The sequence below is a fragment of the Pezoporus flaviventris genome, unplaced genomic scaffold (assembly GCF_033815535.1).
Source record: "Pezoporus flaviventris isolate CSIRO_AGI_PZ_B2104156 unplaced genomic scaffold, CSIRO_AGI_Pfla_v1 ptg000020l, whole genome shotgun sequence".
Lineage (NCBI taxonomy): Eukaryota > Metazoa > Chordata > Aves > Psittaciformes > Psittacidae > Pezoporus > Pezoporus flaviventris.
Window position 1 is genome coordinate 8,198,739 of NW_026892568.1, and position 18,495 is coordinate 8,217,233.

An 18,495-nucleotide genomic window follows, 5' to 3' on the forward strand; every position below is an offset into this window, starting at 1 on the left:
GTGAGCGTGGAGGAGGGAAACACAAACTTGAACAGGGGAGACCGAGCTGAGCTCTTAGGCAGAAGCTCTTCCCTGTGAGGGTGCTGAGGCGCTGGCACAGGGTGCCCAGAGAAGCTGTGGCTGCCCCATCCCTGGCAGTGTTCAAGGGCAGGTTGGACACAGGGGCTTGGAGCAAGCTGCTCTAGTGGAAGGTGTCCCTGCCCGTGGCAGGGGTTGGAGCTGGAGGAGCTTTAAGGTCCCTTCCAACCCAAACCAGGCTGGGATTCTGTGAACCTCAGTGATCAGGGGTCCAGGCATAACCCCCTGATATCGGGCACTGCAGCGTTTGAAGCAGAACAGAAAAACCCAGACATTTTGAAGCAATGTGTTTATTAGGTATGCTTAAAGATAGAAGAAGAGAAAGAGACTTCAAGAGGTGCACAGACTGCCCTATCACATGCTCTACCCCCAGGTACAAACCCAGAACCACTTTGGACACCAGACCTGTTGCCAGACGTGCCAGGAGGTTGCCCATGGAGTGCTTGGGGTGAGGTGACACAGACCCACAGGAGACCCAGGAGAGTGGCAGCAGCGGGTGCGAGGCAGCTGCGCGATGCCCACATCTGCCTTTTGATGGGCACAGACACAGCCCCGCTGCTTGTCTGCCTGTTTCCCAGGTACCCCTCCTGCCTCTTGAGGCCCTCGCCCTCTCCCCGCACCCCCTCAGCATCCAGCATCCCTTCCAAGTCCCTCCTCCTGCTCATCTCCAGCTCTCCCCGGTCCCCCTGGGCAGGGTGGGGATGAGGAGGGGAGAGGTTGGAGGCAGCAGGGTTGGTTCTGGCCGGGGCAGCTCCTCTCCCCTCCCAGCCCACCTGAGATTCCAGCCTGTTCTGCTGCCTGCGGGCGCGGGGCGGGCGGCTCAGCACACGGAGCAGCTGTTGGTCTTGTTCATGGGAGGCCTCAGCGCCTGCTCCTTGGGCAGCGTCTCCCTCCTCTTGCAGAGCGCGGGGCTGAGCCGGGCGGGCAGGTTGGCTTGCTGCAGCAGCTCCCTGAACACCTCCAGCACGTTCTCGTTGTCCTTGGCCGACGTCTCCACGAAGCGGCTGTTCCAGTCCAGCTCCACCAGCGACAGAGCATCCTCCACCGGCACCTGCCGCTCGCTGCCGCTCTCCGCCTTGTTGCCGACCACCACGATGGGAGGGAATTTGTCTTCCTTCACCTCCAGGATCTCCTCCCGCAAGCTCTTGACGCTCTCAAAGGACTCGGCGTCATCTACGGCGTAGACCAGGGCGAAGGCATCGCTGTTCTGGATCGAGAGCTTCCTCATGGCCGGGAAGGAGTAGCTGCCACTGGTGTCCAGGATTTCCACCTTGACCGTGGCCCCGCTCACCTCGTACTCCTTGCTGTGCAGCTCCTCCACCGTGCGCCGGTGCTTGGGCTCGAAGGTGTCCATCAGGAAGCGGCGGATGAGGGCTGTCTTGCCCACACCGGCAGCGCCCAAGAAGACCAACCGCACGTGGTTCTTTTCCTTCACCACCAGGGACATAGCGCAGAGGGGACGGGACGCTCCGCCGCTGGTGCTCGCCTCAAAGGGCTCCCTGGATGGCCGCAGCCCCTCTGTCTGTCCTCCCCGGCACCGGCTCGTGGCAGGCGGGGAAGTTCGGTTCCACCTCCCTGCAAACTTCTCCCGGCTGTTCTGCCGCCGCAGTCCCCAGGTCCAGCTCGTTTTGTATCCTGGCTCCCCTCTGCCATGTGGCACCCGGCTGTCCAATCTCCGTGGGTTGTGGGTGCTGAAGGAGGAGGGCAGGGAGGGAGGAGAGTGGGGTGCTCCGGGCCAATCCGCGGAGCTCAGTCCTGGGAAGCCACTGCAGCCCTGGGGAGCACCGCGCTACGTTGCACATTGCACTTGCGTCTCTCACCACTGTCAGTAGCGCCAGGGAGCCGGCAGCGTTGCAGCCGTCACGCTGCACAGGCTGCCCGGCCCTTTTGTGCTCCCTGGGGATTAACCTGTGGTGCTTGGCATGGGCTTGCTGGCAGCACCCCTGCTCGGCGGTGGTCCCTCACCCGTTGGGTGGCTCATGGCCAGACATGGCAGGAGCTGGCCGATGTCACCCACGGTGTTTCTCACACTCACCTGCGGCTGGGTTTTCACACAGGGATGCTGCAAACATCCCCAGCTCTTCCTTGGACCCATGAGATATTTGAGCATAAGCTCCCCCTGAAACCCGTGTGTCAGAACCGGCACGTTCAGCTGCCCGTTACTCTGTGGCAGATTCAACCTGAGGGGCAAACAAGATCTCCAGGAAGCGATGCATCACGGCCTCTGCGGTGCTGAGTGCTCACGGGCAGGAGCACTGGCTGTGATCTGCTCCAGTGAAACAGTGCCCCACAGTGCTGGGCTCGTCAGGCCAAGAGGTGGGATGCGTGCCCGTGCCCGTCTCCGCATGGATGGGCATCAGCTCTGCAAGGGAGTTTGCTCATAGAGGTACAGGTTGCCCCGTGTTTCCTCAGCAGTCACCGTCCCTATGTCATGCTGCGGTTGGTTCAGAAGCTGATTTATGCCAAGTGCAAATACAAAGGGAACTTGCTCAAGAGCTAAAATGAGTTTTATCTTCTTACCTTTGTATGCGTGCGTGGGTTTTTTCTAGCTTTGGACCCGTCTGTGTAGTTTAGATGCCGTTGGTTTTCTTTCCATAGCAAAGTTCCAGTTTCAGCCTTTGGTTCTGGCTGAATTAAGCCTGTTGATTCCAAAAGCCCTTTTCACAACAATTATTCCTGCCTCTTAATTCCCCAGTTGTTGTCACGTTGTAGGCATGCTAAGGACTGAGCCTCAGGAGTTAGAAGATGCTGAGGACATGGAAGATGTCATGGCACATCCATAGGACCTTATGTGAGCCAAAGACCAGGGGAAGGGATGGATGAGCTGCATTTAGGTACGTGAACAAAGCAGTGACCACATTGTGGTGCCTGGTGCATCACCAGCATCAGTGGGAATGAAGAACCGAAGGCGGGGAGGGAGAAGGGCATGGCAAGTAATCTCACCCCAGCTTTGGAAGCTGTGTAAAGCCAAACCCCACATTTTTAACTAGGAAAGACTTGGGTTAATGCCTCTTTGTGCTTAAATGGACAAAGTGATGGAGGCTTTCGGGCAAGGAGATGAAAGGGGTTTCCTGAGGTCCTCCCAGCCAGCTATGGTGAAGCTCTGCAGGGCTCAGCCAGCCCTCAGGAGGTGCTGGGGGCCTGTGCGATGCCCTCACTGCTGCTCTCTTTCCCAGTATTTTATTCCAAAGGGCCTCAAAACATGGATCTGTTCAACCTCAGCAGCACCCATCTCTCTTACAGGTGCAGAAATGGTGCTCAAGGTGAAAGAGGAGGCAGGAGGGAAGAGGGACCCTGCGCTCCAAACCCCCAGCCTGGCTCTAAACCATCCCAGTTACTGCCAGCACCCTGCAGGAAAGGAGCTGCGAGCTGATGGACACACTGGGAACACCAAGCAGCAACGCCAGCCGTGGAGGGGCTCCCAAACAGTGCCCAGGAAGGTGACCCTGGTGCCATGGGAGCCAGCACTGGGTCACTACCACTGCATCACCACCAGTGTCTGCAGTCGTTCCTGTTAGGAGTGGATGTGTCCTGCCCGGTGTGGCCAAGGTGAAGAGCCAGCCCTGGCTCTGTGAGACAAAGGAGTGTGCTGCAGAGCAGCAGCTCGATGCTGCAGCCGCACGCAGCCTGTCTGCACATCCCCAGTGATTTTTCACATCAGTTGTCTCCCCTTCCTTTTCACATCTGTGCTGCTATGGTTACCGAGAGCCTGAAAGGTTTTAAATCTCCCTCAGAGCAATGGAGGATTTCAGGGGTAATCTTGTTAAGAGATGAGCAATGAATATTTCCAAGGGCCTTTTGCATGAATATCTCGTTCCCTATTAGCTTCTGTCCACTGACAGCAGGGAAAGCAAAGCACAGGGGGACTGTGTGCAACGAAGGGAAGAAATCGGGGAAGGATGAATGCAGCGACTTGTTTTCCACTTCAGCCTTTTGTACCCGGAACGATGTCCTTAAAAACTGTGGTTTTCAAGGGAGGCTTGGCCAGCTTGAGTCAGGGATTACACAAGCATCATTATTTCGGCCTGTTTTTCCCCCAGGGAAAGACTCAGAGGCCCTTGATGGACACTGGGAGCTGGAGACACTCATGGCTGAGTCCTACAGCAACGCTCTGCATCCCTTAGCTGTGCACTGGTCCGATGAGATGGCTCCTGGCCTCAGCAGGGAGCAGCCAGGATCCATGTAACGGGGGTGGAGTGTTGGGTCCTGCACCGAGGGCATGTGCTGTACCCGTGGGGACTGGAGCGTGGTGCCCTGGGCTCTGTGCCTGCAGAAGAGACGGTGGTGGCCTGAGGAAGGGAGGGAGGAAGGGAGGGAGGCAGGGACCTGCCTGCAAGGGAGCCCTGAGCTGCTGGCAGAGGAGTGCAGGCAGTGAGGGAAGGATGGGGGGATGACAGCAACGATGGGCAGGAGCTGGGATGGGGCATGGAGAAGCTGGGGTGGGTTTGGGGCAAGTGGAGCCCCACACCCGCCATTTGCAGGCAGGTTTGGAGCAAGGGGTGCTTGGGGATGTACAAGAGGGTTCTTGGTCATCCTTACCCCAAAGCCATCAGCCACAGAGCGGTTGGATACCCTGGAGGAGGGGAAGGGTGGTCCCCAAGGTCCCCGTCAGTGCAAGGCTCAGACAGAGCCATGAGCTGGGCTTGAAACACCGGCCAGCTCCTGCCTACGTGCAGCCCCCTCGGGCTGGGCAGCCTTCAACAGCCAGGGTGGGGAGGTTTGGGGCAGAATGGTGGAAAACGGTGCACACACTGCTGCTTCCCACCATGGAAGCACCGGGGAGCAGCAGCCGGAGCAGGGATGAGGGCAGAGGAAGGGCTTGGACCCCTGCTCCTGGGAAAAGCCAGCAGCATTTAATAAGGGAGAAACTGGGCTCTGCACAAGTAGCACTCTTCCCTCCCACTGCTGTGTGCATCCTGCGACGTGGGACATCACGATGCCTATTCTGCTCCTGAACCAGCCCATGGAGCTCTCCCCAAACCAGGTCCTAATGTTCTGCCGGGTTCTGCAGCATCTTTCACAAACACCCCCTCTTCTTTCACCGGCAAAGCCTTGTGCTGGGTGCCTTCAGGTGATTGTGTGAGGGTGGAACCCAAAAGAGCACAGGAACCTTTCCCACTGCTGCCCAGCTCTGCTGCCAGACCCGGCTCCACTGCAGCACCGAGATGTGCCTCATTGAGGCACCTGAGGAACAGCCCGTGCTGCTTCTGGACGTGGTTTTGGGGAGCAGCTATCTCGGTTGTCACGGTTCAGAGGGGATGGAGCAATGCTCTCCGAGGAGCAGTGGGTGCTGGGCACGGCTCCAGTCCCTGACGTGGTGCCCCAGTAACCCAGTGACATGGAGGGGAATGCTTTCCTGGCTGGTGGGAGCGTGCGCCTTGCCCGTTGCTCACAGGCATCGTTATAAATGGGGTAGCAAACAGTTCTCAGCACCGTGACACTTTTCCATGAGGCTGGGCCAGCTGATGGAGCTGCTGATACGTGGGCTGACTCCTGCAATGCCCGAGCACCCCATAACAGGACACAGCCATGCCAGCAGGATGCTTCCACCCCACACCACCTGCTTGTGCCTCTGCCTCCTGCTTCTGCCCATGGTTAAATTCATGGTGTACGTGAGAGCCGCTGCGTTTGCAGCGCTGGTGCTGGTCCTCGGCTGAGAAGGCGAGCAGGAAGCAGCCAGTAATGAGAAACCCCACAGACGCCATGTCCCCAGCTGCTCGGCACCACAGGCAGGGGCCAGGGGTGAGGCCTCACTTCTCCCATATGGAATGAACCCTGGATAGGAGACCAGGCAAAAGATGGGAGTGGGGAGGAGAGGCTGGCCGGGGATGGGGACACCCAGCCACACAGGAGAGGGTTAAACCTCTCCCGGGGATTAAATCCGAATGTCCTTTGATTTAGAGGCAGGTGAGAGGAGAAATCTGAACCCTACAGCTTCCACCCCCACTTTAGGGGAGCCGCAGCCCTCCCGATGCATAGATGGATCATCCATACGTGGGGCCGCTGTCTGGAACAGCCTGTCACCGGATGGAGCCTGTTCCCAGCACTGGTGAGGCCACCGCGGGGTACATCCCACCCCAAGCAGGGACAACCTATGGCTCGGTTCTGTTCTGGGGGGCAGATGGGGGTGATCAGTGCTGGAGAGGGTCACAGCAACCCTGCCTCCTGCCCCACTGCCTCCCTGCTGCACAATGAACCCCGGGGCAAAGTGGGGTTGATGGTGAAGGCTGTAATGGCAAGGTTGCAGGAGCTGGTTGCAAGAGGTCAGGGCTGAGCTTTGCCATAGCCCTGCACTGGGGATCAGTGGGGAGAGGGGAGGAGAGCAGGGCTGGATTTGGGGTCTTCGTGTGCTGGCAGAGGAAGGATGGGAGCAGATCCCTGCTGGCATCACCAACCGCTTCAGGAGGACCAAGGGCCTCATGGCATACCCTGGCCAGGTGTATGGGGTCTTCCTCAGGGATGGGGCTGATCCAACCCAGCTCATGGAAACCGATGTCACTTGTGCAGCTCTCGGCGAGGGTGCTCAGCCCTGGTGTCACCCACAGCAGCAGGGCATGGGGGCAAAGGGGAGCTGACCCTGGCACAGGCATTCCCCAGCTCATCCCTTCTGCACAAAACCCACCTTTTCCAAGCAAAAGAGGTCACCTCAGCTTTGACAGCCTGGACCCAAGCCGCTGTTCTCTGCTGTCCCTCTGCTCCGAGGGGACCAAGGGGCCAGCACTGTGAAGGGGTGGGAGCAGCACATGAACAGCCTGTACTAGACACATCCAGTGTCCCTGTAAACAAAGGTCTTGCTGAGGACTAAAGGGATTTAGCGCAGCTGCTCTGGGGCTTGGAGGAGTCTCTGTAGCATCTCTTATCTTGCCCTGGTGGGGATTATCAGCTGGAGAGCAAAGCTCACCCCTCTTTGGGCCGTCGCCACGGCTTTTCCTCAGGTGACACGGGTGATGCTCCCTGTGGCCACGCTCTCAGGGCATTAGGAGATGAAATGTGCGATGCCGGGGTCTCAGATGTGTGTCCTGCAGCTCCGAGGGGCCAGCCTGTGGTCCCGGTGTTCCCAGTGCCTGGCTCTGCCTGGCTTTGCCAGTTATGGTGGCATTCAGGTAGGAAGCTCAGCCCTGGCACATGCCTTAACCTCTTGAGACACCAGAGTGTGGCTTCCTGTTAGTGTTGATCCACTTTGAGGTGTCACAGCTTTGGGGGGTTATAAGGTGCATTGGGCAGCTGGTTTCCCACGTGCTGCTCTGAGTGGGGCTGAGCCTCTTCCGCATGGGGCTGAGCCTTGAACCTCTTCCACGTGGGGCTGAGCTTCCTCCATGCCAGGCTGCAGCCACAGAGGCTATGGTTGGGGACAGGGAGGGGGCTGTGATCATCCCCATTGCGTTCAGCTGCAAATGAATACATCAGTCTGGGCTCCGTGGGTGCTCTTGGCTCTGTGCCTGATGCTAACGTGGTCATGAGAGCCCGAAACCAAGATGGGTCTTGTTGCTCTGGGTTCAGGATGCAGATGAGGGGACAGAGATGCTGACAGAGCAGTGAGGCTGAATGTGAAAGAGGCATGAAAAGGAATGGTACAAGGCAGAACAGCATTCAACCAGGGCAGGACTGGCAGGGGTGTACCTGATAGTGCATCCTTGTGTGACTGATACACATCCTGGCATGCATGGGCAAGGTTTTTCCTGGAGAAAATGGCAGGATTAGGTAAGAGCATCCCTGAAACACAGTGCAGGGTCCTGACATTGTCCAAACCCCTTCATTGTGAAGGGAAGAGAGGAGCTGCTCTGGAGCTCAGAGAAAGCCCGGCACTGCTGAGGGGTGACTGGAGGGCTCTGGGGAGCCAGGAGTGGACGCACGGCTTCTTATGGCAGCCTCAGAAGGGAAATGGCTCTTCAGCAGCTCCACTGCATTGGGTGCAGCAGGGTCTGACACAGGCAGGAGGTGCCTGTGACCCCACACTGGGGAGCTGGGAGCGCAGGGAGCACCCCTCCAGCTTCCCATGGGGTCAGAGCAGCCCCTCTGCTGCCTGCACCCTCCCGGGGTCTCCGGCAGCTCGGGCTGGGGACGCAGCCCCTCTCTCGCAGGCTGCAGCCATCACCACGTCGTGCTCAGACCCCACCACCTGGGCTCCGGTCCCCCCGCTCACATCGTGCCCTGTGCAAAGGCAGCCGTGGCACAGCCCCGAAACCAACTGCTGGTTTGGGCTGCTTCCGTCAGACTGCACGGAAATGTCAGGCTCTAAACCCCCCCCGGGGATGCTGCCTGTCACTGCCCATGAAAGTCCCTTCCCTACTCACTGTATGGCCTTAACTCCTTGGGCTTCCGCACCGCAGCCCTCTGCCCTTTCCCCAGTGACCACTTGTCCTTAAATAACAAGATAAACCTTTACTTCAGAGGGCAAAAGTGACCTCGGTGTTGTCCCTGAGCTGGGTTTTGCTGTAGCCACATCGATGGTCAGACTGCTGCTTCCTTTCCAGGGGGTGTGCAAAGGATGGGTCAGTCAGAAAACCACGAGGTTGTCATTCATTCTGCACATGCTCCCCCTTCATGTGCCAGGTCCCACAGTGGGGGGGCTGCATGGTCGGGCTCCCCCAAACCTCTCCTCCTGCCCCCCTTGGGCTCAGAGGAGGAAGCCTCCTCCTCCTGCTCCCCACACTGCATCCATCCCCATCCCCGGGGCCGGTGTCACTGTGAGAGCTCCTGACAGCGCTGCAGGAGCCGCTGCTGTCTGGGCTCTGCAGACAGAGCCCGGGGCTGCAGCACTGTCAGGATGCCTCATTCCTAACACACATTCCCTGTCGGCGCCAATCAGCCGCAGCCAACCCTGCTCTTCAGCCCAGGGCCACCGTTGTGCTGAGCTCCTCCGTCCCCAGCTCCATTGCTGCTCTCCGAGCTCCTAGCATCCACCCGCTCCTTGAGCTCTCCTGGTGTCTGTTTCCAAGGAAGCAAACGGGAGTTGGGGAGCTGTGAAACGGGACCTTCCCCTCGCTGTCTGCTGGCAAGGCCCCTGCGCTACCCCCAGGGGTGACTCTTGCCATGGCTCTGGTTTGCAGAACCTCCTTCCAGCTGGAAACCAGCTGAGACCAAGGCCCCTGTGCTGGTGGTCAATGGGGCGGCTGCGCCCCTGGGGGAGCAGAGGGGCTGGGGACAGAGGCTGCAGCTGAGCCAGGAGCGGTGACGTGCTGGGAATAACAGACAAAGACCCCCAAAGCCCATTTGCAAGCGGGCAGTGAAGGGCAGGGGACACTGCATGAGCTGACTTGGGGGTCTGGTGGTGGGATGGGGGGCTCAGGGCTCCTCTTCCCCACAGGGCTGGGGGGCACAGCTGCTACACATGGGGTGTGCTGGCATCAGAGCTGCTCCCGAGAGCTTGAGCCGAGCTCTGTGGCTCTTCAATGGCTTTGAAGATGGGGAGTGACATGCACTTCGCTTCCATCAGCCTCCCCCGGCATCAGTGTGGAGCAGAGAGGAGCTGGCAGCGCTAAGATACCTGGTTCAGCTGCTTTATGCTCAAAATCAGGTCTCATCTCTATCAAGGCCGGTGTAACTCCAGTGGCACTGGGAAGAGATGCTGATATCACACCAGGATGTGACGACCTCTTTCCATCTCCCAAACAGGGCCACGCTCACCCTGTGGGGCAGGCAGAGCCTTCTGCACTGCCCGAGTGGCTTTGTTTTCCCTGTGCAGTGACCTGTGTGCGTGCTCGGGTGTTCCTCTCCTTCCCTTCCAATAACGTTCGAAACAATTGCCCGTATTTAATCAGAGCTGATGGATGGGGCTTGTGCTGCTGATGCTGGCCAAGTGCGTCCCCGTTTCACAGCAGGGATGTGGGAAGGAAGAAAGTCCCAGCCTTCAATCTACAGCTCCAGTGCCTCGGCTCCGTCCCCGAGTGCTGCTGAAATCCTCTGCAGGAGCCGCTGCATGGGGAAGAGAAATGGGATTTAGTTTTCCAGGGTAAACTGAGTCATGGAAGGCAAAGCACCTCTGCATCCCCTGCTCACGTGCTTTGAGGGTGAAAATTAAAGTGCAAGGCTGCAGATTGCCAACCACTCTCCTGGGCTGCAGCGGGGACACTGCTCACCCTGCACGGAGTCTTCTCCAGCTGGGAAAGGAAGGAATGCATCCAAAGGCCTCTGAGGTGCTCCTGGATGCCATGTGGTGCCTGAGGTGCCCTGCAGGTGCACATTGTCCTCCCTGGGGACACCTCGGTGCTCAGATCCATCTCACTGGCACTGTGGGTGCTGTGCATTAACCTGTGCCATTACTTATGTGACTCGCATCCCTTCCCTGCCCTTCAGCCGGCTCAGAGGGGGCACAAGGGGCCTGGAGCTGAACCTCTGCAGCCAAGCAGGAACAAGGGCACTTTATGGGCAGCAGCGTTGCTGGGCTCTGCAGCATCCCTCCTGTGGTGCTTGACAAGAGCGTGAGCCTTTGCTGCTGTCAGAGGACTGGATATCCAAGAGGGGTGATCCTTTGACCTGCTCTTTGAACCCTTCCTTAAAAGCAGTGAGACTGGGACTGGTCCTGCCCAAGCCCAGGGGAAGGGGACTTGGGGCTGCTGCAAGCTCAGGTGTAAGACAGAAGTGTGTTTATTTCACCAGCCCTTGCCCTACACCCTGCCCCAGAGCAATAGGGGCTATGGTGAGGGCTGCAGCTCTCTGTAGTCAGGCTCACACTGGTGAAGCATCTTCCCAGTATGGATGGGGAGAAGGAACCCATGAGCACATGTACCTGCAGGCACCGCAGGCAGAACCCGCCCCTCATCTCATTCCCAAAAGCCCTGCCAGCTCTGCCATTCCTGCCTGCCCAGGGCAGGGGGAGCAGCAACCCAGTTAGCTCCAGTCACCTCCCATTGCCCAGGGCGATGAGAGAGCCCGGGGGTGGGCAGGCAGCATCCCACTGCCCTTGATAGAGCTGTGATGGCTGTGTCCTTCCTTTGGACTCAGGAGCACCTCCAGCGAATGAGGCTCTTTCTCATGGACACGTCCCCACCACCACCATGGATGTCCATGGCCCTTTTGGAGCCACCCCGAGGGTCCAGCTCAGCCCAGCCACACTTGTTTGTTAAAGAACCATCCAGATCGAGCCCTTCCTTCAAGGATGCTGCTTCTTGTCACCGTCACGTCCACAGGCTGTTGAGGCAGAGCCGTGAAGCAGAAATGACACGTTCTGGCAGCTGACATCTCCAGGAAGAGTTCAGCATGAAGACAAAATAACCCTACAGTGAGTTCCTGTCCCACAAAGCCCAGGACGCTCGTGATGCCCAAACAGGAGAAAACAAAGGCGAGCGTTTGTGCCTGATTCACATGAGCAGCGCCAGCGGTGCGGGGCGACCTGGCACGGCCGGATGGGGTTGGCATTGCTCTGGCCCTGCTCCCTCACAAACTGGGATCGCTGCTGCGGTGCCACGCTCCAGATAGCACGGGACATGTGCCCCGGGGAGCACCACGGAGTGCTGCTGTGGTGGGCTCAGGTGAAAGGCTCTTTTGGGGCCGTGTGATGGTGGGGGCGTTTGCACACAAATGGCTGCGTTTGTGCATGGTGTTTGCAAAGGAAAATCCTGCTTGCAAAGCCATGGTGCTGAGCAAAGGGAGGGTAAAGCCCTCTGCTGCAAGGGTATCCTCCCAACAGCTTCCAGACACTTGGAGCTGCTGCGGGCTCCATCCCGGCTTGTAAACTTGGGTTGTAAAGCCCAGTCCCTCTCTTTCCCCCCTCTCCCCCCCACCCCATATTTGTTTTTCCATAGAAGACATGGTGCAGGCACTGTGTGAAGCTGATGCTTGCCCTCTTGGCTCCTTTCCTCTCTCACCCAGCACAGCTTGGGAGCCTAAGAGGGAGGACTGAAGATCACTGCTCTGCACAGGGAGGGCTGATTGATGGTGCTTTGCTGCATGAGCCTGCACTTTAGAAGGCATTAAGAAGCCCCTTTACAAACCTGCTTGCAAAGAAAGAGATGAGGAAAAGCACTCACATTGAAAGGGGTCTTCAACTTGCTACTGAGCACCCTGCTGCAGCCCTGAGCACCTCTGCCCTCAGCCCAGCACTTGCTCCAGGGCTGAAAACACCTTTTCTTTCAGCAGCACTTGCCCTGGAGCTGATGACATCTGTGACTTTGCCCTCCCTGGACCAGGAGACTGCACCTTAGGGACGAGGGCAGCACCTCTGTGCTCTGCTCTGCCTTCCCCTGCTGGGTTTGAGCTCCCAGGTCCCTGCTTGCAGCATCTTCCCTACGACCTCATCCAGTGAGCACGGACCCCAGCAGCATCTCCCATCCGCCACGGGGGCTCTCAGGGCTCCAGCACTGCAGGAGCTGGCAGCTTGTGACGTTGGTGGCCTGACTCAGAGCCCCGAGGCCCTGCCTGCCCGGCGGTCTCCATGCTCTCCATGGGGAGGTTGTGCCAGACGTCACTTCGGGTGCCCACAGTCTTTCTCTTCCTCCCCAGTGGGCTCCCTGAAGGGTTTCTTCTCCTGTTGTTTCCTCCTTGGTTGAGGGCCGCTGGTTGGGCTGGGGTCGCTGATGACTCCATCTCCTGCCTGATCTCGACAGAGAGCTGGTCCCCAGCATGCCACACAATTGCTCCTGCAGCTGCTGCAGCCCAGCCAGCACCAGGGAGTTCTGCACAGCTCAAACCCTGAGCTCTGGGCAGGAGGATGAGGATGGCACAGAGAGGCTGGTGGAGAGACGGGGCCTTCCCTTGCCCAGGAAACCAGGGTCTGTAAGGGAAAACCCTATGGAGGAGTTTCCCTGCAGAGACTCCATCTGCAGCTGGCCCCTCTCTAGGTTTTCACTCTGAAGTCACCCGTGTCCAGCAAGAAAAATACCCTCTGCCTGCTTTGCTTTGCTCTGGTCCAGATGCTGATGGCTGCTGCTGGGCCACCCCCCTCAAGCTGTGCTGAGTCCAGGGTGGGCAGCACGGGGTTGTGCTGGTACTCACATAGCATCACCACAGCCCAGCCCAGAAGCCTTGTCCTGGGCAGCCCTCAGCCCCTGTGCCAGGGAGCCGGTGGCTTTGGGAGGGCAGGAGCAGCAGGGCAGAGGCTGCACCATCCACCCCAGATGGAAGCGATGCTCTGCTGGCACAAGCTGTGATGGGAGAAGGTTTCTGGGAGCTGTTATGGAACAGGCATCAGCGATCGAGAGGGATCTGAGGGAAACCTGCTGGAGCAGGAGCAATTATCAGCTGTATTTGCAGACTTGTGGCCTCCACAGCCACGGACGGGCTCATGAGGGGCCGTGGTCAGGGCATCCAGAGCTGTTTGTCCTCTCCTATGGCTGGAGGGAATGGCAGAAGCTCCTAAGGGGGATGCAGTGACCTGTAAAGCCCCTCAGCAGGACATGGTACTGCTAGTGCCAGCCATGGGGAGAGGAGCAAGTCCTGCCCTGCAGACACCTTTGCGGGTGAATGTCCACAAGCACAGGCAAGCTCAGAGGAGGGATTTTATGCATTTGCCTTGTTCTTGCCCTTTTCAGCTTGTGGCCACTAATGGAGACAGACTGGGTGGCCCTGGAGAGCTGCAGGGGCTCTATGGTGGCTCCTGCCAGGGCTCCCATGTCCCTAAAGCTCCAGGGTGGGAGCAGTATCAGTGCTCACACCTACAGTCCCATGTGGTGAGAGGGACACAATGGTTTACCACAAACACAGTGTGGTGGCCCTGGCTGGTGCCCACCCTGGGCCGGTTTAAGATGCTCTTATGTATTTTCTGTTCCCATCTTCCTAACTCTGCTGTTCCTCCTCTTTCACCTCCCTTTCCCTGCTGGAGTCCTGCACATAACTAATCCAAACTGGTTACAGCTCGTGAGCTAGTTCTGATTGAGGCCACGGCAACCTGCAGGATGTTTTTTTTCACTTCCATGGGATTTCTCCCACCAGCTCCAGTGGGGTTTCTCCAATATTAACTTTCTCATGACCCCTGTGAGATAATGACTGTTTCAGAGGATCCCAAACACCAGGGAGCAAACCAAACGACAGGCTGATGCTCGAAGGACAGTCTAGCATCCTCTCATCGGGAGCAGGGTGGTTTGGGGCTTGTGGAGGGCACAGGGTGAGGATCTGTCCATGGGGACGGGTGACGACCAGCCCTGGGGTGCGGGGTGGGAGGGCAGCCCCAGCCCCACACCGCATCCCTGGCAGTAGGGACACGAGTGGGGCAGGGTTGTGTGGCCGTGGCCGTACGTGAGCTGCTGGCACCATCTAGTGGGGCTCGTCCGGGACTCGCGGCGCTGCAGCCGCCTCCGGTGCCTTGTCCCCTGGGAACGCATCACGGTCCCGGCATCGCCCCAGCTCTTTGCCCCGCTTCGTGGGTTCTGTAGAACCAAGTGCTTTGGAAAAGCCCTTTAGGAGCAAGCCCAACCTTTGTACCCTGGGCTTGGGCTGGTGGGGTTTGCGCCTTAACACCCCAGCAGCACCAGATGGTACCCTTGGGGGTACAGAGCTGCCTGCAAACCGGGGCTCCCCCAGGTTTAGCAAAGCTTGCACCCCAGCCACCCCTCAACCCCCCCAGACCAAAGCACACGGTTCATTCAACCAGAGCAATGCCTTCCCCAGGGGAGCTGTGCGGTGGAGCAGCCCTGGCCAGCACCGTTGGCACCTGCTCAGCTCAGAGCTAAGAGCCTCAGCCCTTACTGCATTGCCAGTTCCAGTTCAAGCGAGGAGCACTGGCTGGCGAAGGCAGCTTCCCCCCCGGGCTCAGCACAGCCAAACAGCACAAACCAGCTCCTTGTGCGATGCCTTTTCAAGGGCTTTTCTCTTTGGTAACATCCCGAGTGGCAGTGAGCCGGTCCATGATAATTATGGGCTGGCACAAAAGCCCTGGCCACACGTTCCAACTGCAAGTAGGTCAGGCAGCCATCTGGTCCTGCTGACCGGGCTCCGTGGCCACAGTTAAAGATTGTCATTTCAGAAGCTTTACAGCATGGCTAAAATCGGGAAGATCAACCGTAAACGGATGATTCAGCCGCTGCTCCAGCTCCAGAGGTCAGGAGAAGCCCAGCCTGACTTATTGGTTCCTGGTTTAAAAATAGCTAAAGCTTTACCTGCTTCTCCTAATAAAACACAAGCTTAATTCCCCAAATGGGTCTCGGCCTCCCAACCAAGGAGGTGTCAGTGGTGGGGCCCCCATGGAGCCCATCTCCCCCACACCACACGGGGCTGCCCCCTGCAAGTGGCAGTACTGAGCCACTCTCTAGAGCAGAATGCTTATTCCTGATGGAGACAGAATCATTGTACCTTTATATTGTTCGATTTCAATGAAAACAACCCCAACCCTCACAGCAGCTGCATCCACAAAGTAACTGCAGAGCAGTGCTTTGGTTAAAGGCTCACCCTTAAAGGGTCATCCTCATACCAAGCCCATGCTGCACCCAGGAACAGAGCAGCTCTCAGCAAGGAAGGCTTGTGGTGGAAGGGACCTTAAAGCTCCTCCAGCTCCAACCCCTGCCACGGGCAGGGACACCTTCCACTAGAGCAGCTTGCTCCAAGCCCCTGTGTCCAACCTGGCCTTGAGCACTGCCAGGGATGGGGCAGCCACAGCTTCTCTGGGCACCCTGTGCCAGCGCCTCAGCACCCTCACAGGGAAGAGCTTGTGCCTAAGAGCTCAGCTCAGTCTCCCCTCTGGCAGGTTAAAGCCATTCCCCTTGGCCTGTCCCTACATCCCTTGTCCCAAGCCCCTCTCCAGGTTTCCTGCAGCCCCTTCAGGCACTGGAGCTGCTCTCAGGTCTCCCCTTCAGGAGCCTTCTCTTCTCCAGGCTGCCCCAGCCCAGCTCTCTCAGCCTGGCTCCAGAGCAGAGCTGCTCCAGCCCTCGCAGCAGCTCCATGGCCTCCACTGGCCCCACTACAACAGCTCCAGGTCCCTCTTGTGCTGCTGCCCCAGAGCTGGATCAGGGCTGCAGGATTTTGTTACGTGACAAGGAAGTGACCAGCAGAGGCCGTTTTCCCCTCTAAAACCACATTCCATGTACCAGCACCTGCTCAGGTTTCCGCTCCTCAAGACAGAGAGCTTTGCTGAAGCTTCTCCTCAGTGGTGGAGAGTGTCCCACAAAGCAGATGTGGCAGACTCCAATTTAGCACATAAAATAACCTGGACACTCTGCATCAGACAGATGAAAAAGAAGCAGATCCTTTTTTTTTTTTCTCCAAACAGTTCACATTTATTGATAACGATAAAAAAATCTTTTAAAGACTATCGGTATTTTATTACCAAGAATGAGGTATTATGTATACAAAACATTTACAGGATTTGATATGCAGTTCATGAGTACAGACAGGAGAGTGCAGAAGGGACACTGATAACAAGAAAAGAGCCAACAGAAGAGTCATTGGCAGGGAGAAGGAAGAGCAGTAATACCACACAAAGAAAGACCAGGGTATGGGAAATTAATTAGACTGCAGCAATCAAGTCACATTGCCACAGCACTCTGCTGAGAGGAGGATGAACTACTGGTTTTGTGGACTTTTATCTCCCCAGCTGTTTGTGCTGTCATGTGCTTTGAGCTCTAAAAGATGTTAAGATGAACAGCAGGAAAACCCCAAAGTGCCACTTTTGAGCCAGCTCAAGTGCAAAACAAAATCTAGATCTTCAGACTTGAAAAGTGACTGCAACTCAAAAAGGTCTACAAAGCCAGACCCCTCTGGACAGATGTGGAGTGTTGAATGAAGCAGTTTCTTTACAGTTGTCAGCAAAATCGCCATCTGAGAGAGAGAGGGAGAGAGAGAAAGAAAGGGGACCATCTTCAACCCTTGCAGCCCAGTAAATGGAAAGTGGCATTTGCAAAGAGCCATGAGTGTCATTAAGCCAATCAACCTCACTGTGCCTCCTGCTGTGCTGGCTTCCCTGTGCCTGGGAATACTGGTTCCTGCTTGGCAAGAATCAAAGCACCTCTTCAGGTTCCTCCCAGGCAGAGAGCTGGTATGAGCAGCCTAAAAGCCACAACTCATGGTTCTCTGCTGTGCAGGCGCTGGGTGGGGAGGTGCTTGACACCAAAGCTTTTCTCACACAACATCACATTTATGGCAGCCTAAGTAACAGTTTAATCTCCATCTTCAATTTCTAAGCTCAGAATAGACAAAATATATGAGTTTGGTTCACTTTAAGGATACTGGCCTCTCAGCAGCTCTAAACCTGACACGTGTCAGCTGCAGCCAGAACTGGTCCACAGGAGACGTGCTCTCAGACACTCTGCAGTCATAAAGCAAGATCTATGCTGAGTTCAGAACCAGCTTTCCTCAGGCAAGGCATCCAGTATCTTAAGCAAGTTCTGCTCTGAAAGCAATACCTCCACAAGCTCCTCTACCACTTAGCCACCACTTATGCTGTCTCCCCAAGATTTTACAGAGCCTCTCTGGCTTCCTAGCAGGGCCTGCAGCCACCACAGTAGCTCCTTTTGCATGGATGGACAGTTTAGCTCTAAAAGGGTGAGGAAAGACCAAGCAGGGTCTAACTTAATGCAAATCCTGCTGCATTTCAGACTGAAATCTTCTCTGCCCCACTGCCATGTATGGTCTGTAGTAGTCTGCTTTAAGCTGAGCTCTTTGCTCAGCTCTTCAGGCCTTTGTGCCTTTCGCTGTGCGTGGAAGAGAGCACTCGAAGTAAAGGATACCTGAATAGACTAACAAACAGAGTTCAAGTAGGATTTTTTAGGCTTGGGTAGAATGGGTACAAAACCCAAAATGGCAATTCCCCTCTGGCAGTTAAAATGGTTGAGCAGGCACCGATTAAAGCATCTCTTGCTGCATCACTTAGAGTGAAGATCACTGTGCTCCCTGCCTATGGCAAAGCTTCTGCTGCTCAGAACACAAGCCCTCTGTTTCTAACATGCACAGGGAAGGGTGGGAGGCTAGAAGGATCGGAAAGTGCACAGGAAGGGTGCAAGCCATACCTCCTTTGGACTGATTTAAGAAGCAAGCTTAAGCTCTGCATAAATTCCAGATAAGAAGTGTCTCGGTAAAATCAGTTCACATGGAGTGTACTAAGGAAGTGGAGTGAAGCTCCAGCACTGAGCTGGGAACAAATCAGGATCAGCCCAGTGTGACACAGTGAGGGAGAGCCTGCTCTCTGCCTCTCTCTCCACAGTGCTTCAAGCCCAAATCCAAGGAAAGTATGAACTGCTTTAACCCATCAAGACCCAGAGCTCAAGATTCCCCAAAAATGTGCTCATACAAAAGGTATTAGTGTTTACAGCCTGGCCACAGCTCTGTGGGCATGCTTTGAAAAAGAACGGACTCACAAAGTCAAGTATCCAGCAACTGCTTTTCTTTGTCTCGGACATCACTTGGTGGCAATGGGAGAACAGTCTGCAGTACTGGAAGACCACAGGGGATTTCTTAAGATGGCAAGGAATGTCCTGACAGGAGACTCGCAGTTGATCTCTAATGCACTACGGAGCACTTTTGGTAGGGTTTTTTCTTTTTGCTTTTAAACAT

The 18,495-nt window shown here is 56.8% G+C and overlaps 1 protein-coding gene across 1 annotated transcript; it reads right to left on the reverse strand.

Moving 5' to 3' along the window:
• Window positions 1-400: 400 nt before the first annotated feature.
• LOC133270458 (GTP-binding protein Rhes-like) lies at window positions 401-1,862 on the reverse strand. The gene has a single exon (XM_061455669.1). The coding sequence runs from the start codon at window positions 1,523-1,525 to the stop codon at window positions 899-901; it is 627 nt and encodes a 208-aa protein (XP_061311653.1). The 5' UTR covers window positions 1,526-1,862; the 3' UTR covers window positions 401-898.
• Between the last annotated feature and the right edge of the window lie 16,633 nt (window positions 1,863-18,495).